This window comes from Anser anser (assembly GCF_964211835.1).
Source record: "Anser anser genome assembly, chromosome: 7".
NCBI lineage: Eukaryota > Metazoa > Chordata > Aves > Anseriformes > Anatidae > Anser > Anser anser.
In genome coordinates this window covers 9138830-9163460 of record NC_139727.1, presented here as the reverse complement: position 1 = coordinate 9163460, position 24631 = coordinate 9138830, and the positions used below count along the sequence as shown (strand labels likewise).

Sequence of the window (24631 nt, the reverse complement as noted above, 5' to 3'; positions counted from 1 at the left end):
TAACAAGTTGGAAAATGAAGATAAAAGTGGGCTTGCATAGATTCCCAGGAATTTTGGGTCAGGCAGGCACTAGCCGTACATTCTTTTAGCACTCAGTTCAAAACTAGTAAGAACCAGAAACTTTGGAGAGCCTAAGGGGAGACCATAAGAAGAGGCACTGAGCTTTGCTTAAATATTAAGAATTCTGGTACTGTTAAGTATAAAAAGAAAGACTTCATTTTGCCTGAAATTATTTGCCTTTGTTTAATTGAATTATTTGAGTGTTTGTCTTTCCCGCTTTTTCTACAATAAACAATTTTGAACTATTCCGGCATGGCTGTCAAAGGAATGCTTCAAGCACACTTTAATGGTGTGCTCACAGGATAGTGATCCCCCCTGCAGCGCTACAGGCTGGGGAAGAGTGGCTGGAAAGCTGCCAGTCGGAGAGGGACCTGAGGGTATTGGTGGAGAGTCAGCTGAACAGGACCCAGCAGCGTGCTCAGGTGGCCAAGATGGACAACAGCATCCTGGCTTGCGTCAGGAATAGTGTGGTCAGCAAGACCTGGGAAGTGATTGTTCCTCTGTGCTCAGCCTGAGTGAGACCCCACCTGGAGCCCCACGATCAGCTCTGGGGCCCTCAGCACAAGAAGGACAGGGACGTATAAGAATGAGTCCAGAGGAGGGCCACGAAGATAATTAAGGGGTCAGAGCACCTCTCCCATGAAGACAGGCTGAGGGAGTTGGGGTTGTTCAACCTGGGGAAGAGAAGGCTCCTGGGAGACCTTATAGCAGCTTTCCAGTACGTAAAGGGGGCCTACAGGAAAGCTGGGGAGGGACTCTTCATCAAAGAGTATAGTGATAGGACTAGGGGTAATGGTTTTAAACTGAAAGAGGGCAGATTTAGATTAGACATTAGGAAGAAATTCTTTACTCAGAGGGTGGTGGGGCAATGGCACAGGCTGCCCAGAGCAGCTGTGGATGCCCCCTCCTTGGAAGTGTTCAAGGCCAGGCTGCACGGGTCCTTGAGCAACCTGGTCTGGTGGGAGGTGTCCCTGCCTATGGCAGGGGGTTGGAACAGATGAAGAGAAGCAGAAGATCCTGGAGTTAGAAAACTGAGCAAAAAGAGTCGGGCAGAACTGCTGAACCAGTTTGTGGGCTGAGTTGTGCTATAATTGGCTGCTTATCATCCCAGAAAATATGGCCCACCTGCCCCTTTTATAGCCTTACAATTATTATTGATGAAGGGCTCTCATGATGTGTGTCTAAACAAATTAACAAGAAACATCACGGCTTTGTGCGATTCAACACATTCTCCGCATTCTCTCAGTCTTTCCATCTACATTGAATTATAATTTTTCCAATGTGAGAGGCATCTTGTACAGATTAAGTTATGTAGAGAATATCTGAGACTTTTCAGCTTAGCCAGTTGTATTTTGGTGCCAAAATGTGAATTTTGAAGCCTAGCTCTGAGCAAGCAAATGTGAAAATTACGGCCATTTACTTTTTACAATCATAGTATAGTGTAATAATTTGCATACTCCTTTAGGAAGTAAAAATACAAGAAAAAACAACAAACAAGGTAATGATTTCACACCACAAATTCACTGCCTGAAAGGAAAGATCTCCATCAAGGAAGTTAATAACATTGGTCTACTAACCTTCCTGAGACAGGACATCGTTCAGATGCTAATATAAATTCACCGAGTAGACGTGTATCTATTGCAATATTTATTCATTTTCCTGCTGTCAGCATTGACAAATTGTTTCCTTGCCTTCTTTGGTTAGAAATTGACTTTTTTTTTTTAAACATCCCTCCCAACACTCCAACACCTTTTCAGTCATATCTGCAGCTGTTACAGACCTCATAGCAACAGCACTTTATCAGACATGCAACAACAGCAATCACTATAAAATACCAAGCTTAAAGAAGAAACTCCAGTTTTCTAGGGTAAAACAAGAACTACAACAAATCCTCATAAAATAGTTAAAAGAAACAAAAAGCTTTATAGCTCTATTACATACATTTTAAGAACTTTAATATTGCTGAAATAAAAGAATTCTCAGTTAGCTTCTGGTATATTTTGGCCTTTTTCAGTAGCACTTTTACCCATAACCACACATTGTAAATTTCAGCAACTCTGTGTATAACAGTAACAAGTTACTCCAACCTAGGATTGAAAATAAATAAATAAATAATAAGAAAATTAAGTGTATAGTAAAAGCTTTACTGAAAACTTAAACCGTACTGAAAGATAAGCTCAAAGAATGAAAATTAGAAATAAATTCTTAAAACTACAAGGATGGATCTGCAGGTTGGATAAATAAATTAATCAACTACAGTCTTCCAGAGGGTGCCGGGAAAAGGAAAAACAAAATGTCCCAGATGCTGAAAATTTAAACAGAACTGAGCAAACTCCACATAAGCCCTTCTAAAATTTCAGTATAAACATGATTTTCAAAGGCCCTGTAGAATCCCAAATTATTCTATGATTCTACAATTCTTTCATTCTGAGTTAAAACCAGCTTCCTTTCTTTACTGTCACAAGGTGGCTCTTTGACCCAGAGCTGTGCTGTGCAGGGCTCGCAACCCCTCCTTTGGTCGTGTACAGCAGAAGAGAATGAGGGCAAGAGATTCCTGGTCTTTTACCTGCTACTTCACATCAACTAAAATTACAATATCGCACATCTACATTTTATTTTCTCTGTTGGACTCCTTGGTTTGCTAGAAATTAAATTACCATGGAAAATACAACCAAAATATTAAGGCAAGCAGAAATATTCCATCTGAACTGTTTTAGAAAATGTTGGGTTTATTTAGATTTTTGCTACCCTGTTCTTGTACAGTGAGAGGATGCTTATTGAGATAACTTCAGAAAAAGATATCAAAACAGAATAATTTCATTGTGAAAAAATAGACGACTGTATTTTTGGAAGCTATTCACAGCATTCCTTATTATGCAAATAATTAATTAAGTTTCATTACCGAGCATTATTTCAGTATGTATTAAGTAGCCCCCATTTTTGAAAGTTTATGGACTGTATCAAAGCATATCAAATCAAACGGAACATACCAACAGTTTGCCACTCCACTTTCTCTACCACAATGTTATTTTTGACATTTATTATTTTGACATTTGTTAGTATTCAGCTTTCCCTCTCCTGTACCTGAAATCATGGGCTTTGTGTTGTATAGGGAAAGGTGTTCATGATAAGATGTAAATATACAATTTCAGAGGATGATATACTTTGTTTTATTGAATAGAAATTAAGGGAAACACTAGCTACCCTGATAATGTGTGCTCCAGCTATGACACTGAAGTTGAGAAGGCAGATTAATCTTTCTTTGCATTCAAGGCTTGATCCAAAACCCATTGAAATCAATGGAAGCCTCAATCAGATTTTTTAAGCATCCCTGAGACTGAACTAATATTTGGCTTTCTTTCAGCGGTTAACAGCAACGGAAACATGTTGGACTTTTTTTTTCCCTTAGATTTTTTCTAGAGCATACTTAAACTTTGGACTTAAGTAGAAAAAATAAGCCAGGGATAGCCCCCTTCATTATCAATCATTGTGATTTTTCCTGTTTCAAATACCAGGCAATAGCATTCCTAAACACCAGCACCTTGGCAATTTTGGGAAGCTAAGTCAAGTAATAAAAAAATGCACCTTACCGCCCAGTCCACCTCCACCAGTTGGGCACTGCTGGAGAGCCGGCCCCTTCCTCTGCAGTGTGAGACAAAATGGCAGCACACTTCCTCACAGTCCTCACATTTCTACTGTCCAGCTGCAAATGCCACAACAGAGCAAGGCCTCTTCAGCAGATGAAGATACTTAAACCAGCACAGTTTGGCGTGCCCTCACGCATCTCCTACAACCAGTTTATTCTGTCAGCCTGTAGTTATCTAATACATTCAGCCTGAGAGGAATCAGCCCAGGAAAAATGTTTTTTTTAGGCTTAGTTTGGGCCCTGCTTCATAGGGAGGCTTTTAGCAGATGAAAACAGGTACTGAAAGCTTCTTTCCAGCAAAGCTGCAAGGGTGCACCCTCACCCCCAGAGCCTTTCTTTGGAGCAGTGAAGAGCAAGGTACGCCATGCTGGCTCCATCCCCTGCAGCTGCTGCTCTTTGATACATAACTCATTTTTTCCTCTTATTTTGAGAGACTTTTTTTTTTTTTCTGAGAACGGCTAAGAAATACCAGACTCAAAGCATGAGGTCTAAAAGCCTGTCAGTCAGTCCTGAGGAAAAAAAAAGACTGGCAGTGGTGCCCCCCGGTCCTCCCCTCAGCCCCCGACCTGAGGCGAGGTGTGTGTGGTGGGGGAGCGGAACCCTTATGCTCAGGTGTGGCCACTCAGGTGCAGTGGGTGGCTGCCACCACCCAAAGCCCAGCTGTGCTAAAAAACACACTTCAAAACTACCGAAAGGGAGGCTGAGGCTAGTGTGGAAGTAAGTCGTCGCTGTCCTACGTTTTTGAGGCATTCACAGTAGTGAAAACACCACATGAAACACCACAATCCATCTCTTAGAGGAACACAAAGAAAGCCTTTCTACAAGGGAAAAACACAACGCAATTACTTTGCTGCACAGATGGCTCCAAGACAATGTTGAGAGCTGCCGGAGCCTCTCAAGACCCATACGTTAGGCTGGCAGGATTTATGTACTGAGGCAAGACCTCTGTATGCCACAGGCTGCTGCAATGAGGCCGCAGTGGCTGATGCGATTCCTGTGGTGCTGATGGACTGTGTGGCTGACTGCAAGTCAGGTTCCTTCTGTTGCTTCAGAGAAAGGAACTCAGTCCTTGACCTTGTTGTACTTCCCAGTGCACAGTTAATTACTGCATCACCGTGGAGATTTTAAAACCAATTAAGATCCTCCTGTCCTTGACACCCCCCCAGTACTCCAGGAGTTAATGTACTCACAGCTATATCACTGTGGCATTTACATTCCTGATCATGGATCCAGCTATTAGTTTCAAACACCGCTTTCTTACGTTGTCTCTCACAGCACATGGCTACTATTAAACTAAGTTCACTAATGCATTTAATCATTATTACAACTGATCACAAGGATGCCACCATTGCGAAGAAACAAAGTTATCAAGGAAAAAAAAATCTGAAAAACTATTATCCTGCTAGACTTTGAAAACTTCACTTGATATTGAAACGGGTAAAGCAACATTAATTCAGTCTCAAGTAGAACGCTCTGTTCCATTAAAATTTCATTGATTTGCTGCTGATATAAAACGAACCACCAAAGACATTGATAAAAAAGCTTTATAAAGGGATATGGCAAGTGATCATCAATTACTAAAGTGTAACTTGAAATGAATTTTAGCACCGTGGGGAGGTGCAGACACCATATTACAAACAGTGTATTAGCCAGCAGGCAGGTTTCTCCTTGATTGTTGTGAATTCGGTTCATTATTAATAGGTGTGGGGGACAAGGAGAAAGAGAGAAAAGAATTAAAAAAAAAAAGGGGGGGGGGGGGGGAGCCCTGATGCCTCTTAATTTATCTGCAGACTGTGGCCCAAAGTAACAGCATCCAAGCCTTTTCAAATCACCTTGAGTGTCTTCTTGGCAGACAGAGTATTTTTAGTCCATTGGATTTTGAACAACTTCCGAGAACAGCCGGGTTAGCACTTCACAATTACATGTGCGGTGCTGTAGAATAGAATAAATAAAAAATGACTCAGCTGTGAACTCCTTATTCCCCATTTATTTCTCATTGACCTTAATGAATTGTGCAAATCTCTGCTCACCAATAAGAAAAAGATAGCTGCAACAGTTCATAAAGCCTCCTTTTATTCCCTTGAAAACTGACTCTGATCTAGGGCAAGTAGGGGGAAGAATTTTTTTTTCAAATCATGGAAATATTTCATGGTTTCAAAATTTTTCACACTCTCTGATAACCCAACATAACCTCAAATAACTAATGACAGAGGAGCCGATACCACACTACCTGGAACTTTGAATGAAATTAGTTTCTAGTCCAGCTTAAGGCGAACAACAGGAGTCAAAGCCATTTCCCTACAGGACAATGGCTACTCTGCAGGACATACATCTGTATATGCTGTGTGTATATATTAAAGTTACAGGCAAAATCACAGTCAAGAATAACTCAAATATATACCCTGTATATAAAAAAATATCTCTGATTTAAATGGGTTTTGTTTGGTTGGTTTTGTTTTTAAATGTTTTTCATTTGCATGCAACTGGTTCATTGCAAATGTTTTATTTAGCATTTGAACACGTAGTCAGTACTTTCCATTTCTTAATCAGAGTCCTTCATCCAGAAGGAGATTGCTGTTGTGATTAGTCACAATGACAACTTAGAAAATTAAATCCTTTTCCTGCAAAAAGTTCATGAATAGGCTTAGTCTTTTATATAACCATAGGGCAGATAGAATTAGCCTTTTTCAGAGAAACTGGAATAGCAGACTTAATTTCCAGTGTATTATTTATTATTCCTTTTAAATTAATTGTTTTTCAGTACTCAAACTTAGTAGTAGTAAAAATGGAAGTCATACTGAAAGGATCCAAGCATTTAATGCAAAATATTCAAAATTGTGATCAATATTCATTCTTTTTGCTGAATTTATCCACCTTGCTATCTTGATTTTTCAGGAGAAAATATTATCTGGGGTCTTATTTAAACTTTCATAAATATATTTCATTTGTCAAATCAGACCATTTAATGGGGTTAAAGTTTTGAATAGCTATTGCCTGGGTATTTCCATTTGCCTTAAAAAGAAATAGGGAGAAAATGGATACCTAATCAAATGTCAAAAACCTGGAATATCTGTCTTGACTTTGGAGCCTAATGCACCACATTTTCTTTTAGAGAGGACTAAAAAATACAAATTTTGTGATAAATTTTGCATACTTTTCATATTTTCTGCAATTAGAAATGCCTGTATGTAATTTAAAGCTTTTTAATTCTAAAACATTGCAACACTAAAAAAAAAAAAAAAACTTTGCATTTTGAAAATAGGACAGTTCTACATTTAAAATGTCAATGGAAGGTTTTAAAGTAGCTCAGTTTCTTTCCAGAAAAAGTGAAAAGTGATTCTGACTGACAGTCCTTATAAATAATTCCCAACTATCAACTAAGAACTGCTACAAGAATTCCAGTGGATGCGGGGGCTCAGCATTGGAACTGGGCAGACAGTTTTGTCCCACAGAACAATTTGTTCACGTGTACAGCGCTCAACTGTTTTATTATTTAAAAATGTAGATACGTTCCAATGTAGCACATAGCATACTGAAATTCAAAATAGATGAACTGGCATGTTTTGAATGCAGCACTGAGGAGGTAACAAAACACCGTCTAGAAGTCAGATCAGAACTGTATGCATTTGGTCATTGCTCTTAATTTTTAATTTTTTATTTTTTCCTGGGATTCCCTGAGAGAAAATGTTAATGGTAAAAATGATAATGAAACATATACCTTAATACAACTTCCATAAAGTTGGATTTGAATGTGTTTTACTGAAAAGATGTTTCTCATTAGTATCAGGCTTTCACTAGAAAGAGGTGTTTGAGAACCAAGAACGAATATGAGTGCAACAGTTTATCATACTAAGTGCAGCACAGTGTTTAGTGTATGTCTCTGAAATGTTTTGCTATAATATTTAAGTCCACTATTAAGTTTAAAATCCTAGATGAGACGATATTTTCTTTTTTTACAACATTGACAGCATTCCCTACAGGAGAGGAGTATAACCTGGGATAGCTTTATTCCTTGTTGAATTTTAAGTGCTATAAAAATGACGCTAATAAGTTCACTATGCTTTATGTGGTGAGCAGTGTCTAGCTTTTACATTCTCATATCCCAACAGTTATGTATAACACATTTAAAAATTCTCTGCTTCAAATACCATATAGTAATGTATGATAACTATTGTCTAAGAGAATTATTTCTGATTTTCCTTTCAGACAATTCTATGATTTTTTTGAATAATAGGACTGTTAAGATTGCTCATATCTTCATATGGTTGACCATGAATCACTACTGTATGATTAAAAGAACTAACTTCTACCAAACAAGAATATGTAAACACTCCTAGCTCTACACACCTATATAAAAAATGTCTTTACCATCTTATGATTGAGATCTTCACTTATTTTTTCTATATGCTACTTCTGTACCACTCCTGGGGCATGTAACATTACTCATTCAACTCAATTTGGGCCGTTTTCAGATTCTGTATGAGCTCTTTTCTGTTTCAGTTGTATAAGGGAAAAGTAGGGACAGTAGGTCTCAGCCTAGATCCTCTGAATGCTAAGCAAGAAATACACTCTGTCTCAGGAAATAATAAATCAAAGACTTTGCCAGCTGTTGTATGTTAACCACTATGAATAAAGACAGTCCTAGCTCCTTTCTTTCCTATTCTTCATTGTTCATGAGTGTATGACCTTCTCCCACATAAAATTCTCATTAAAACTGAGATCAGGGGAGAAATATCAGCAAAACTTTAAAGGAGACATAAAAACATGCTAAGTATTTTCTTTGCACACAGATCAAAAGGACACAATCAGGACCAAACTAAATGTCCAGTCTCCTTTGTGGTGATTTCTTCTCCATAAGTAAGATCAAATATCAATGTTTAATAAAGATACTATAAAATTGTTATGTTAATTTAAAACTACTGGAAGAGTAGTCTCCAAGAGAGAAGAAACCAAATTCACTGAAGGCTCCAGCCTAGTAGAAAATGTGCATTAGCTATGGGTCATAATGTAAATATACAAGCTACGGGACTAATTGCTAGCAGTAAACAAATGTTTGAAGAGGTTTCATGCAGCACTTGCATGGCAAGAAATTAGCTATAAAATTCAATTATGTATCATTATCATCAGACAGTATGTATCCAGAAGATTCATCTCAGGAAACACAAATCAAACATCTGGTCAAGTGCAAACATGTCATTCTGCGATTGATAGCCCAGCCAGGGGACATGATATTACTTCACAGAGGTCACTAACCCCATTCTCTTGGGAAAGGAAAAAGGAATCTTAAAGTAGAGGCATAATAAGACAGAAAAGAAAGACAGTCCTTGAAAATCGTTGAAAAATAGACTCCAACTTATAAATGATGGAAACAAATTCACTTATACAAAGGAAGAGAAAAATTTCTCCCATTGTGAACTTCCCCATTTCACTTGAGATCAAGTTTGTGTTGTGGCATTACATAAAGAGAAGAGTTTAGACTGCAGTGAAATGTGGTGTAACTCCATTAATGCTCTGTAGTCAGGTTTGTGGGGACTCAGGGGAAGAATGAGCAGAAGCAGATCCCCATTTCTTACAAAACTGAATTGGTTTACTGTAGCCAGTGTATTAACCTTGGTTCACCTCAGCAGAGAAACAGGTTTTATGGATTTGATTCAAAGTCATTGAAATCTACTGGAAATTCTCACTTTGAATTCATGGTCTTTGGAAGCAGTTTCTACTCAGTAAGTCTGAAAATAACCTCTGTTGTAACTAAAATTTTTAAGTAGATACCTCTTGAGGCAGGAGCCATCTTTTACTCAGTACTTATTCAGCACAAGAGGGTTTCCACACTTAATAGTTGGCTTGGATTATGCTGTTATACATCTAATAATATGTAAATACTCATACTAGATAGTTATTTCATTACAGTAATTGTAAGAGATAATAGACTGGCATCTACATTCTTTATGGTGCCTTGAAAATCTCATCCAGGATTGCTGTCGGTTTCTTTGCTTGATTTTTGCTCTCCCTTACAGAAGACAGCAGTAGTAAATTGGAGATGTCTATGTATGCACATATAACAGATTAAAACAAAATTAGAAAGAACAGATGCATCTGTGGATCCAGGAAGAAGCAAGAATAAATCTTCAAGAGCTGCTTTTTCAAAGATATGTGCAAACAAGCTTGGGAACTTGCATGCCATATTTTATTGCTGTGAAACAGATATAAAGAAAAGTTCGATTCATTTAAGTGTTTAAAAGTTTTCCTTATTGCTGTAGCATTTTTCCCTATGAAACAGAATTACCATAATAGGTCTCTCATTGTATTCCCAGTGGTCTCATTGACAAGAAAAATTGACAGGAAATCTTATAATGAAAATCCATAACATCTACCTCTTATGACTCAACAATAGCTACTGCTAGAAAAACAGATCTGAAAGCAAGACTTGAAGGTCATTGTATAATAGAATAAAGCTGGCCATTTCAGACAATGAAACTGCAGCACTAAAAAGATTTTGTATACTGAGATGAACAGCTTCAGACAACACTAAATGTAGACGCAGACAGAGTGAAGCAGATACAGTGTTCAAGGCTGCAACCAAGAGGTGGACAAGCCCAACTCTTGTAGACTAATAGTGTGAAATCTAGCTCCAAGGTAGACAGAGCTCAAACTCATTTCATAGCTGAAATCTCTGAGGCCTACACAGTAAAAGGGTAACCTTCAAAGGGGAAGTAGCAGCGTCTTTCTCCAAGGGCAGCAAAAATCCAAAATGCTTCTAAAACAACCAGATAAGCATATTTTTCCCTTTCTTATTTTCTTCATTTTCCATGTTTACTCCTTCACTGCTTTTCCTTCTCTTCTTCCTAATAAATGGCTACCTTTTCATAGTCCACTGAATTTCTGCAGGGCAAAAAGAAGTATTGTAGCTTAGAAATCATCTCCACAATTGTACTTACCCCACAGCCCTTGAGTGTATTGGCAGCAGCTGCACATGTCTACCAAGGAAAGCTTCTGTTCTTCTTAATTTCTGCTTGCTATGATCTCCTTTTGTTTCCTTTGAAATTTATCTTCAGTTAAGCTGCACTGTATTTTATTGCTACTGCTTCTGGTTATATATTGTTGAGTTTTTCTTTGCTGATGCTGTATGAATTGGCTGACTCGTTTTTTATATTATTTCTGTGGGGCTATGGGGGAGGAAAAAAAAAAAAAAGCAATTCCTTTACTTGAGAATTCTGACATTTATTAGCATAATAAAACTCTCAGATGAAATTGCAGTTTTCCAGACAGTAATTTCATTTGCAGAGGAACTTACATGGAATTTATTTTAAAGCCAGGTAAAAACCAGCATAAGAAATAGATGGAATAGGCAGAGGAATTTACAAAATTAGAAGTAAGAAATGTAGTCTGAAATGAAAATGAAACTGCCGTTAGGTTGTTAATTACATCACAATAGGACATGTAATACACAGAGCCATATTTCCAAGCCTTCTTATCCACTGAACGAAATGCAGGAAGTTGTTGAGAATTGTGTAACTAGAAATAAATAGCGGTATTATTAACAGTCTCTACAAATGTGAATTCCTTATTGAACAAGTTCTTCAATTTTCTGTATTTAAACATTCCCAAAATTGTGTAAAATGGCTTGAGTAATCTTCAGAAAAACTCTGGAAATTGCATATATATTTTCCAGCATGCTTAGCAACTTCTCCTAAGAGAAGTCATTTTATGCCTTTAAAAAAACAACAAACAAACAGTTCTTTAAGGCAAAATACCAGTCTGCAAAGATGTTTAGATGTCTAAATATTGTCTTAATTATTCAGTACTCTCTTTGGACTATCAGTCCTACAGTCAACTGCTGTTCTCTGGCCTCAGAGTCTTTGTATATTTACAGTTCTTAACTTTAAAATGTCCCTTTCCCTTCTCCTGTAAAGTAGGGGTACAGTTCTTCTGTAATGGAACATGTGCAGCTGTAAATAACCTGAAGATGGGGGGATTCTTGAGATGCCTATATAAAAGGTGCAAAATGAGAGCTAGTTTTTTGAGAAAGCAGATAGTATAGATATGGGGGCTCTTTGGAGGGGCACTTACTGAATGTTCTATCAGGGGAAAAAAAACACGCAACTTTCTGTGATGGTTTCTATACAGTCCATATTTGAAAAGCACAGTGAATTACCCTGTGCTGAGCTCCACCAGCTGGATTCATGTCTGTATATACCTTTACCAGGTGTATTGTAGACCCAGATCAGACATACCAGGCTTCTCATTTAACAGAGATTGTAGATCCTAATAGAGGAATTACGTCTACATTCAGAACTGCAAAGCTGTATTCCATTTTGGGGATCCACCCCTGCTGACCTGCAGAGGACCACACTTTAACAAAATTCCAAAACAACTTGGGTATCTTGCCCCTTTATCTAGCTTCCAAGTCAATTTGTTCCTCAAGATATTAGCTGTAGCTACAGAATGTTCTAGCACTGTAAAACTATGTGTTGCAAAAAGCCCAGCTGTCTTCTCATCTGAGAAATGTAAACTAAGATCAACTGTTCCAGCTAATAAGCATTTCTTATTTGCTGCACTTCTTGATTTGCTTTATTATGAGGTGTTAGAGTAACCACTTATAGCTCAGCTAAGGAAGGTATCTGGTACTATAGCAAAATAAAGCTAGGAATCTCCAGCGTGTTGCACATCACTACACAAAATATGACAGGGTCAGTGTGAGTTATGGTTACTAGAATAACTAATTTAGAAGAAACTAACCACTTTCTGTACAGAAGTAAAATTCCTTCCATGGCAGCTGGACTGCATGAAATCGTAAATAAAATGTGAATGACCTTGTTCTGACTGTCTCTGCTGTGGTTAACTTTGTCGGTCTATATTCAAAAGCATGATGGCAAGTTTCCAGCTATACTTAAACATTTTAGCAAAGACAAACTGCAAAAGGACATTTTAAGACTGCATCTCTTGTTATCAAAAGTGAATCACTGAGTGATGAGATTGTCAATAGAAACTGACAAACCTTGCTTTGGAAAAAAGAACCCGTTCAACAATATTGGTATTCTATACAATACTTGATGAATAATTCCCATCCATACTTCTAGTTGTTACAAGTATATGATTTTACATTTTCAATCTTAAACATTAAGAAAATTAAGATAGGAACTTAGCTTTCAGTGCAATTGGCCACAACCTCTTAAAAATTTCTGGTAACAGTCTTCATTTGCAATCTGACAGTAAGTTCTCATCTTCAGAATATTAGCAATATGAATAATAATGATAATTCAGATGTGAAACAGAAATATTTTGGGTCTTCTAATGAGGATATTTATTTTGGCCACAAGACTAGTGGCTTTGAAAGTTTGTTAATTACTTTTTAGTGTTTACTTTTGTAGCTATCTATTACTGTAGCTATCCAGAACACATTATTGTTAGTTCTGGTTACTCGAATAAAGGGCTGTAGTCTGGTGGATTCTTCTGCTGTCCACATGGTTCCAGTAGTAGCTCCCCACCTGAGGATGTGATGATTTCCTCCTAAAAAGATACAACCAATTAGAATATCATTCACAGATGTCCAAGCCTTTCCCTGTCTTTCAAGAAAAGAAACCAATAGAAATAAAATAATAATAATAATAATAATAATAATAATAATAAAACACACTCCACTGTAATTGATAATTGATCACAAACAATACTTGACAAAATAAGTAAAGACAGCAAAGGGATCCTATCAAATACTCATTTTCTTCATGCTTTGTTTATTTTGTATTCATGCCAGTAGTAACTTGGGCTAGTATCAAATAGTGAAATCAAATAGTTGTTATACAAAAAAGGCTGTGATTTAACTTACCTGTAAGTTGCTATATTAAGAAAAAAGCTATAGATGCCTGTAAAGGGTGTTCTCAGTGGTTAGTTTAACACACATGCCAGTCCTACTATGCTACTTCCATAGTCGTTGGGATGAAAGAAGCTTCCGCAGGTGGACTGAGGAAGAGTTCCATATTGAGTGCTCACACACATAAATAACAGCTTTTTGGCTGGTTACAGAGTTGAAAGGTATTATCCTTGGTAAGGTAAAGATGTTTTTTTTTACAAATAGCACCTCTTCTCATAAATTAAATACCCCCCCAAAAAAAATCTTATTAGAAAACTATAGGTCTTTGCACTAACTCTAGAGTAATGATAATTCTGTTTTTTGTTTTTTGTTTTTTTTTTTTTGTTGTTTGTTTTTTGTTTTTTTTTTTTTTAATAGAAGTTTGAGATCTACAAATGCACCAAAATGAGTCAGAATTCAGAATATTATTGACTACAATAGCATGAAGTTTGATTCAAGTTTTGGGCCTAAAATTTTCAAAAGGCATCTAGTTTCCATTAAAAAATACAATGGAAATTCAGTGCCTGATTTCCTCAGGACACACGCAGTTGTCATTCTTTCACTCATCAGGCTAACTTCATAAAGTTACTATTCAAATTAAATACTTTTGAGAAAATTATGAGGAAGTAAATACAAAGATTTAGCAATTATGTTGGATGTGTTATTCCTGCCTTCTGGAAAGTACTTAAATGCAAATAACAGAAAATGAACATTCACACTCACTTCTGTAAGAATTTTGTTCTTCCAAATGGTTACCATCCCTTATATGTGTCAGCTGAATGACCTATTCTAATTCTTTTTTTAACTGAAATGAAGCAGTAGTAGATGAATAAATATAAGCACCTGAAAAAAAGAAGATGTGTCAGCCCTGCTCATTTTGCTTGAAAGTGAAAAGGAACCCTCAAAGAAGTTCGGATATCTTTTGGTTTGGGGAGCTATACTCTTGCCAAAAACAGCAACGAGGAAGTAGCATTTTTTCCAAACAATATAGCAATAGCTGCACAAGGGTGTGTGTCCATTTTGCAATCATTTACATCAGGATTGCGTAGCTGATTACCAGAAAAAACACTTGAGTGAGGGGATAAGATGCCTACTGAACTAGTCAAAGAGACCAGTTTTAACGTAACTATTAAGTTAAACAGATAAAAGAGAACTGTGTGGAAACATTAAACACGAAGCATTTCTTCTGATAGACTTAACACAGGGGGAACTGTTAACTATTATCAGGGGATACCTAAGAAACTTTTTTATTTTTTTAAACATTATAATCTAAAAGCTGTTCTGCTTCTGACAAGTCTGTAAATAGATAGGTTTATAGTACAGTGATTGCCTAGGATGAGAAAAGCTGTGATGAAAACAGGACAAACTAATCTTTTTCAGCCAACCTGAATGAGTTTGGGATTTTCTCCCTTGATTCATTTATTTTTTGATTTGGTCACCTAAAAATCCTATTTAAGTAGTGACTATCTATGTTTTTATGAAGGATATCATGTCATAATCCTTGTTCTTTCATGAAATGTAAATTCTGAGAAAGTCAGCTTCATTTTGTTAAATAAAATTACAAAAAGTTGACTTACAGTAGTATACTGTACTGCTAATAACAGTTGCAATATAAGGATTACAGCTGGAAGAAATAGTGTGCAGGTTTGACTGAAGAGATGTTGCAAACTAACCGGAATAACAGAAAGATTTAGAAAAGAATGGAAATTAGAATAAATATAATCTCTGCTTAGTGTCTGCAAGACTGAATATTGGAAAAATTAAATGCTGTGAAGAAAAGGAAGGGGAAAAACAAACAAACAAACAAACAACAGAATTAGTTTGAAATGAGAGTGACAAAAGGGTGAAAAAAAGGAAAAGCAGAGAAATCATGAAAAAGGATCAAGAGAAATTGTAAGGGTGGCTAAGGGAGAAAAGCAGGATTAAAAATGATGAATGAGATGGAGAGAAAGGTAAGATGGTGAAAACAACCTACACCATCAGAAACGGTGCTCCTATTTAGTCTCCATCTGGTAAACAGGAAACAAAGAGGCAAAGTAATTCAAGCACATCTAAACTCACCAAAGACTTCAAGCAAATTACTCTCATAAGATTGTTTTGGATACTAAGGAACAACCCTTAGCACATCCCGACGAGAAAACCTACATATTCCCTTCTTTCCCATAATGCCCTGCTCCTATGATTTTGCACATTACAGCCTTCACATCAAAGGCTGAAAAATGTTGAAATTTCATTAAAAGACCTTTCCTGTGGTATTGCCAATCCAATTTTATAAAGCAAAGAGGCTCAAAAAGTGTTAGCTCTGTCAGCCCTTATTAGTTCATTTTTAGCCCATGAAAGTATACATCGCATAAGAATCTGCTTAGAAGGGAACACAAATAAATACTGAAGCTTTTGAAAGAAAGGGAAAAGCTTTCTGATTCACTGCAACAGAAGACAGACACAAACTATAAATGTTACAGCTAGGCTTACTCTAGAATATATACGTATATTGTTTTCCCCACTATCGTTCTACTTTCCAGTGTGGTTTCAAATTACGTGGTTCATCTTTAAATTATTAATTCCCTCCACTCAGCTATTGATCTCTACCTAGCAAGTGTTACCTTGTGAAAATCAATAAGATCTGTCAGTGTTGCATGTCGGTTTGGATCTACCCCCAAGAAGCTGTAGAAATCCCCCGAAGCATCAACCAAGAAGTGTTTGAACCCACTTTGCTGGCGATAAGACAACGCATAGCCCCAGATTTTCTCACTGACTCGCACCAGGAATGTTCCTTCAGATTTATTCATCAACAACTCTTCTGCCTCCTGGCGGCTGATAATACCTGGCAAGGAATAAAAGGTGTAGCTATGAAGACAACAACTCTGGCAGAGCTTAGTAGATCAAATGAAACAAATTCACAGCACAAGTGAAACTAAAATTGCCTAGTTTCTCAATATTAAAATGTTTATAGGAGGAGTTACAGCTCTGAAGACTACATAATTGTTACCTGCTTTTGAAGGATAGCTATATGAGTTGGGATGATGCCCTGTGGGATATTCATTTTAACTATCTGATTAAAAATTTCTTTTTCTCACCTTACCACCTTTTCAAGAGAAATGCATAAACACAACTGGCACATCAGGCAGGTGAATTCTGTATAAGAGATCCCTTAGCAGTACTAGCATAGTTTTACATTGCAATTTGAACTCGCATTACTTTGCTGATATTTGCAATTGTACTGCAGTACTTCTGACTGCGTTGCTTTACACCTGTTTTATCAGGTCCTAAGGAAGGAATATGATACCAGTGCCACAAGAAAATGTATTTTTCTGTTTTTGTACATAAATACACACAAACATTCATAAATGCACATAGATAAATTGGAGCACAAAGAAATCAAATGCTGCAGCTAACAGAGCTGTTAACAGAGGTTAATATGTTAGATTACCTATTCACAGGCTTGCATTTCTAGGAAATACTGTTACAGAGGAAAAGAAGAAACAAAGATCACAATCCTTCCTTTCTGGGACATTTCAGGCTTAATTTCGGAGTAATAGTCTCCTCCAGTTAATATAGTTGTAGCCACTAACCACAGAGGAGTACCCACTTTGTGTGGAGTACCAACGCGAAGGACTGGATATTGTATTTGTTAACCAGAGTTGAGCTAGTCTTCACAGTTCATAATGAACGATAATGAGTTATGCACCTTGCTCTAGGACAAGAGAAGACAATTCTATGCGTTTTCTTATGGTACGCAGCTGTCATCCTGCAGTTGATGATGCTGGTTTTTCTATAAGCCAACTTACCTTTCTAGACAGCATATTAGGGAACAAATTCTTTCTCCATATCCTTGTCACCAAGTAGTTTATGTCCTCCCCCAAATTCGTTCCTTTGCTGTCTGATAAAATTACTTGTCAGGGCAAAAGAAGGATTATAAATTCAGATTTTTAGAGTAAAGCAAGGAATAAAGTTTAACAGGAACAGAGCTTTCAAGAAAAACTTTCATTGCTTTTTTTTTCTTTTTTCCTTTCTTATCCTAGGATACAACACTGAAGTTGCTGTTACTTCTTCCTGCATACAGGGTACAAGAGAGAAACCTTGAAGAACAATGCAAAAGGTGTGATCAGAATTGCACCCAGCACTGAACCATGCCTTACCATCCACCTAGAGAGCTTGGTTCCAATTTGTCTGGTAGGCCTAGAGGATGATAAGCTCATGTCTCATAATTATCTGTAAAATACCAGAAGCTCATTTTAATCAGGAACAGATGTTGAATTAGGCCATCCTGGATGTAAACATGGCACAAATGTCAATAAATTATATATGTACATGTTCCAAAGTTACTTTCTGTGAAGCTAAACTTTCTCAAAGCAATACATGTAATATTTAAGGGAACTGTTTGTCATCATAGAATCCTACGCACATCCCAGTGAGCGTTCCATGGAGTCCCAGTACCGAAAGCCACATTGTTTTAGTATAATAATAACCATATCTCAGGAATTGCCAATTAGTACAAAGGAGGGCCTACCTGAAAAAACAAACTGCAGGATGCTCGAATTAAGCCCACACAGAAAATTTTGCCTCTGAGAGATGTACAAAGGAACTAAGGAGATCTGGATCCTAAAAGCAAGCACTGTGTGACATTAAGATAGAAAAGATATTCCTCATTCAGTTTTTATCTACTTTGAGGCAATTAATTTCTTTTACAGTTTTATTTGGTGCAATGATGAACATGACAAGGGCTACATCCCAGTGGGACTCAGAGGTTCCTATTGAAGTATCATCAGTACTAAGAAGAAACATAGAAACATATGCTCTGCTAAATGAGGTACAGTTCTATTTTCTGGGGGATATTACATCATCTTTGCACCAGACATGCAAAACAGGCAGTAAACATGCAAACATATGCATTTGTTTAGAAACAGCATGCAACTGCTCAGTCATCAGTGTCGATTACTGTACTTTGCAAAACTAAAAACAGATTTATTGGAAGAATTCCAAGATGAATTGTTAAAAATAACTCAAACGCTGTTCAAATGAAAAGACAGTACTAGTTTGAATCCATATGATACAGCACATTATGCAAAGCTGTAGACCAGGTGCCACATGCCAAGAAATCAAACTATTTATTAAGACAAATATCCAGTTTTCTGTCAATTTGACCTAATTTGAACTAATGAAAAATTTTTATTGTGATAATGATGACTACTTCCTTGAGAGATATCTCTTCTAGAAACACACTTGAATGAGCAACACCGTAACAAGCTCACAGCAGTCAATGGTCCAGGAAAGAACAAACAGTGCCGTCATGAGCAAATGGTATATTAATTCCAGTAATCAATATTTATACTGTAATTCTAGACTAAAAATATGCAGACAAATTTTGGTGTAGTAACTGGATGCCGTTACAACTACCCCTTCTCTAAGTCTTAGCAGTGGCAGAATGGTTATGCAGCACTGAAAAGGAATGAGTTGGCCTAGACAATTTGGCAGCTATAAGAATCAGGTTTTGTAAATAACAAAACAAAACAAAAAACTAGTTTGTGTTATACGGTGAACATTATTCTCAGGGCATTTCTGGAGTTTGAATGGCCGTCACTATCAGGCATATAATACCAAATTCATTTAGCATCGGTTAGTTTAATACTAAACAATCTGTTCACCTGCTCTCAAATCCCACCAGTAGAGCTAAAACACTGCAGGCTTCCACATGATGTTATCTTCTTTGCCAGAACGTATTTTTGTTCTGGGCACTTTATGTCATTGAGTAGGTGAGAAATGCTACATTGCTCACAGCCAAGTTCTTTTTTCTTTTATTCTCTTTTTTCCTAAAGATGGTGTAATAAATTATCAGCCAGATGCTTTCTTCCCTTTTTCTCTCCTGGCTCTGTTAACAGCTCATGAGAAACCATTTCCTTCTCCCTGCTCCTCTCTCTTCATCTCCGTCTTATTTTATTCTCTGGTTCAATTCTACAGCGGGTGGTGATTGCAGCACTGAGTCTCCCTCCACCCTTTCAAAAACATTATACTATACTCAAGACAACTAGAAAGAGAGTGGCAATGCTCACTCCTGAGACGGCTGTAGAGAAATAAACAACATCTGTGAAACCCCTACATGAACACTTAAAATTGTTTGAACTGAAGTCAAGAAACTTTGGTTTCCCAAGGCTCTGGTAAGAGGTTTAGAATCACCAGCGCCCTTATTTGTGTTAGTTAGGGTATTAATTGGAAGTATTATCTGGAAAAAGAAACCACTGGTGCTTTGAAAGCTATTTTTTTTTCTCTCTAATTCTTGCTAATCACTTTTAAAAAAAAAGGAAAAAAAAGCAACTTATTCAGCTGGTGTAAAGCAGCACTGCTCTATTTACTTTAAACTATTGCAAATAACATTAAGAATTACATTTATTTATGCCAGTTGATTTGGCACACAGTATCAAAAACAGTATTCCTTTCAACTTTGCAAAGCAGTCATTTAAAAATATACTTCATGATCAATCAATCATCTGTATCACCATTTTAACTTTTTATGTGGCCAAATACATAACAGTGTACTTGAACGGAAGTTAGCTACCCCACTGAAACAGACTTCAGTACCTCCCTTACATGTTCTACCTGTCATGCCAAATAATTTCTCTCAGAAAATGCACACTACTGTTGTCTATACGAAATTGCAAAAGAGCAGTAGGATTTTGACTGGGAGAGGATTAAAGGTGTAGCTAACTCCTCTTGAAAACATTGATATCCTAGCAGCTGGCTTTATTTTTAGCTCCCTACCCCCAAATTCACTGCATGCATCCATGATATCACACGTGTCTACATGTCAGCTTTAAACATTCTGGTGTTGTAATTCTTTGAAACAAACATTTGGTGTCCTCAATGAGAGAACAATATTTCTAAAGACAGCTATTTCAAATCATTAAGACAGGTAGTTATTCATCATTAACTGATCTGTTCCTAATTAACAACTTGTTTTTTAAATACAGCACCTATAAGGACAATTTTTACATGATAGGCAAATCTTAACATTTTTGCTGTAATCATGTTCTTTTTAATGCCACCAATTTCTAAAAAAAAAAAAAAAAAAAAAAAAAAAAAAAAGGAAAAAGAACACCCTAATATTTAGAGTATACTAAGCTCACATGACAACTGCAGAGTCCATTACGAGTTTGGTGGGCACAGCTGAGGAATTTTGATGTTCCCTTCAAGTTTACAGAAGTCTCAACAGCAAGAAAATACTATTCTGAAATATTATGGAGTGACACTTCAGCTTTGCACTCTTCTCTCAGCATTATCCTACATACATCCTTGAGTGAAACTCAGGAGATGAAATACATAAATATTTGTTCAGATAATGCCATAACAAGCACAAATCCAAACAAAAAAAACTGATAAACTTTGCCAAGAAGGCAAGACTATATACTATAAGTCTAAAATTGTTTTTTGAATATACTGATAAGTCACATCATTTCCACTGTTGTGACCTACCGGTGACCTTATGTACCATGTGTTATAACAATGTCAATATATAAACATAGTTTGGTCTTAATGATCAATACATTTTAAATATGCATATATGCATTTATAAAAACCAAGAGGTTGACTGAGATTAGAGAGACAGCAGGTACAAACACAGCCCAGAAGCATTCATTTACTCCCCCGCAATAGAAATTATGTGTTTAGCTGATGTTTTCCCTCCTTTTGAATATTTTTTCATTAGCTTGATCTCAAACACTCTAGCGCGTGAGGTTTTACTCAGAGCAAAAGCATCAAAAATGCAGGCATAAATAAATATTAATGAGACCATTCATGCCAAAAGTGCTTTCATGACCATTATGAAAAGCCTTCTATTTCATACAAAATTGATTTGTTGAACAATTATGAATATTCACAGGTAATCAATGAATAGGAAAGAAACTCATCCTGTTTATACAGCTTAAGACATCTAACCAGGGAAGTGTGTGATTTAGGTCACCAATGAAAATTAGGAGGAAGATCCAAAACACAGAGAAGCCAATACTAATATTTCTTTTGTCATCGGTGGGATTAGATCAAAGTCTATATGAATATAAATATTCCTGGCACTCATTACATTACATTACAAGTGTACACAATAAATAAATGAGTAAACACAAGGAAATATGAAGAATTAGCAGATAACTCCCAAATAATGTAAAGGGCTATATTTGTCCAATTATGCAGGCAGGTCTAAACTGTAACTTGAGAGAAAGTAATTGAATGACATAAGGGTTAGAAGGATCAGTTTGCTAAGCACTTGCCAATTTTTTCCTTTTCTGTAACTGAAAAACAGAGCTGGACAAACATACCAGTAGAACTATACCAGTGGTACAAAATAGTTTTTTATTAAAACAGAAAAGTTCTAGTTTGAGGAGAGAAGACTCTTGCAGGTTTTTCTGCCTACATTATCATGAAAATAAAAACCACGTAGTTGGAAGTAAAGAGCCAACCTACTTGGGACTTTATGAATAAAGGCAACTATTCTTGGAAGAAATCCTGAGAAAAATAAACAGAAGTTCAGAAGGATGAATCCTACTGCAGCTAGTATGGTTTTAGATGAGCCTACACAGGTTCATTCTTCATAATGTTTAGTAAAAAATATAGCATAGTAAATAAAAATCAAAATACAAGTTTGAAAGGTATTCCTACTAGTAAAAAAATAAATAAAAAATAAAAATAAAATAAAATAAAATTTTTGAGTTCTTACACTTCTTGTAAATTTACATCTTTATTGGTAATATTTCTGGTTTTATATTAGTTCCACATGGTTTTATATGTTCCTTAATTGGTTTTGTTCTGTTACTATGCTGCATTTTATACAACATATGTTGACAAATCTATTCTAAAAAGATGCTTTCAAGGATGGACTCATTCAGATTTTGAACACAAGGAAAAAAGAAATTCCTGTCACAAAGCCTGAAAGACTATAATTACAAAGAAAATATAGAGAGAAAAGAAAAATATATATATATATAAATATTGACAAAAAATTTGTAGGAATTAATTTGCATTTCTTCATTCCAAATTTCAACATATCTTACACAGCTTATCAGAAGGATTTCAATAGGTGCCCTCCAGATTCATCTGAGAGTCCCGGCCTATTTTATCAACTACCTGTGATAGGTACTTTCTATGATCCATGATGGTATGTAAAGGTGTCCTTCTAGCAAGCAAGATTTGACAAAAAATGGGAAGCCTCTCGTGTTAATATTCAAAGAAACAAAAAAGTAGACCCATCCATTTCATGGAAGTATAAATGATAGAGAAGCAATTTTTATTTTTAAATAACATTACTTAAAATTGAGAATATAATAAAAATCACTACTGTGCTTCAAAATGCAACAGTAAAAGGAAAATATCCATCCAGTACTTGAGACAACAGTAATGTATTAAAAGGTAGTACAAAATAATAAAGTACACTGTGATTGTACCAATGTTAAAGCACTAGAATCTATATTTGCAGCAAAGCAGCAGTGGCACCAGAAAGTGTAGGGATTTTTAAAAGGATATAGCCTTCGCACTGTAAACTTCCTTCTGCCAGTGGTAGGAAAAGTTCAGTTTGTATACTCAGTATATAGTTAGGGCTAAAATGGAAACCTGAGGCATTCTACAACCCCTAAGTGTTAAAACCACTCCCTCTTTTTTCATTTGGAACCTATGTTGCAGCAGTGCCACAAGCTCTCCAAAAGAATCTCTTGCTCTCTCCTCATAAGACTTGTGGCTGGGTAGAGCTGCCCGACAGGCTGCGGAAGCACAGCAGGATTTGCATAAACCACCATCAGAAAGTGCAAGAACAGCTTGCAAGAATACAAGTCTATGAACCTAATGGAAGGGGGTCATCGATTCTGGAGCCCATAACAAAGGCAGATACACACCAGTAACAACCACTAGCTAAGATGAAACTGAAACTGGGGAACTAAAGTCTAGAAAATATATATATATATATATATATATATATTCCCTAGATTCCCTAATAAGGTGGGAAACAAAAGACCTGAAACTAATGTTTCGATTCATGACACTACCTACCAGATGTGGCCTAGGAGAAGAACTAATGTTTGGATTCATGACACTACCTACCAGATCTGGCCTAGGAGAAGGTGAAAAATCCAGCTCCTTGAGCCACTCAGAAATAGCAAGAGAATAAAAGCAGGGAAGGTGAAGTGATTGCTTCCCTGCAGTGCACGAACTAGAGCAGCTATAGTTTATGCTCTCAAGACAAGTAATCTCTATATCACTCAAGCAATAGTTTCCACATGTTGACTTTTTCAATTCTCTCCCACGGGTGTAAGTCCATATGAGAACTCTTAAGTTAACTGAACATACTTATTGGTGTTCACTGGGAAGGGCACAATTCGTCAACAAACTATGATGTCTAGAATTAATTCTTTATGTTATCCTTGAGACTACCAATGTCACATAAAATTTAAGAACTTTGTTATTGTTTATGATGGCTTATGGACTGATCTGCAACTGAAATAGCCAGAGGATAATGTACGTATCTAGGTCACACCTTGTCATTTCTCAAGCATTTACATCAGAAACAGCTCGCATAATTAAATATATGCACAAATATTTGCAGCAATAGGATCTTACAGTGTGTCAGCTTATTAAAAAGGCTTATTCTCTCCTTCTCATTCCTTTTAAAGTCACAATGCTTTTTTGGATGGTGCAAGAAAGCAAATAGTGAAAGAAGAGATCAACAGTATTGTGTGAAAAAGCTATGGCTGAGAGATAACAATAGCTCTGACTTTGCTGTTTCAGAATAGAAGCAATAAAGACTGAAAAGTGAAGCAGGGGAGTAAATCAAAGACTGATGGTAACAGAAACAAATCTGTGGAAGTTATTCACCATCTGCTGTTAATGCAGGATAAACTCACATGGGACTAGGTCTTCAAAAGTGTTCTGTTCCCATTTAGGCGTCAAAATAAATGTCCAGGTTTAAAATAATAATAATAAATAAACAAAATAAAAAACACACTAGCAAATTGACGGTTGATTTTTTTTCAAAACCTGGACGCAAGCGTTATAAGAGTCCAAAAGTCAAGGGGTACAGAGCTCCTAAGAAATGCTTTCTTTCT

At 36.5% G+C, this 24631-nt stretch overlaps 2 protein-coding genes across 9 annotated transcripts in view; both read right to left on the bottom strand.

Moving 5' to 3' along the window:
* The window catches only part of LOC310902391 (uncharacterized protein), a 495211-nt gene extending 484431 nt beyond the window's left edge, over positions 1-10780 (bottom strand). The window contains exon 1 of the mRNA XM_083843892.1: positions 10642-10780. Within this exon, the coding sequence (XP_083700018.1) occupies positions 10642-10678 (37 nt within the window). The 5' untranslated portion in view covers positions 10679-10780. The remainder of the gene's footprint in view (positions 1-10641) is intronic.
* A 121-nt stretch (positions 10781-10901) lies between these two features.
* Positions 10902-24631, bottom strand: part of SH2D4B (SH2 domain containing 4B) — a 119803-nt gene continuing 106073 nt past the window's right edge. For 3 of the 8 annotated variants that reach the window (XM_083843860.1, XM_083843861.1, XM_083843862.1), the window contains 2 exons: positions 16157-16377; positions 10917-13213 (listed from right to left, as the gene is read on the bottom strand). In XM_083843860.1, the coding sequence (XP_083699986.1) occupies positions 13121-13213; positions 16157-16377 (314 nt within the window). In that variant the 3' untranslated portion in view covers positions 10917-13120. Of the gene's footprint in view, positions 13214-16156; positions 16378-24631 lie in introns of all 8 variants that reach the window. The other 5 variants (XM_083843859.1, XM_083843858.1, XM_083843855.1 and 2 more) reach the window with 4 other exon arrangements.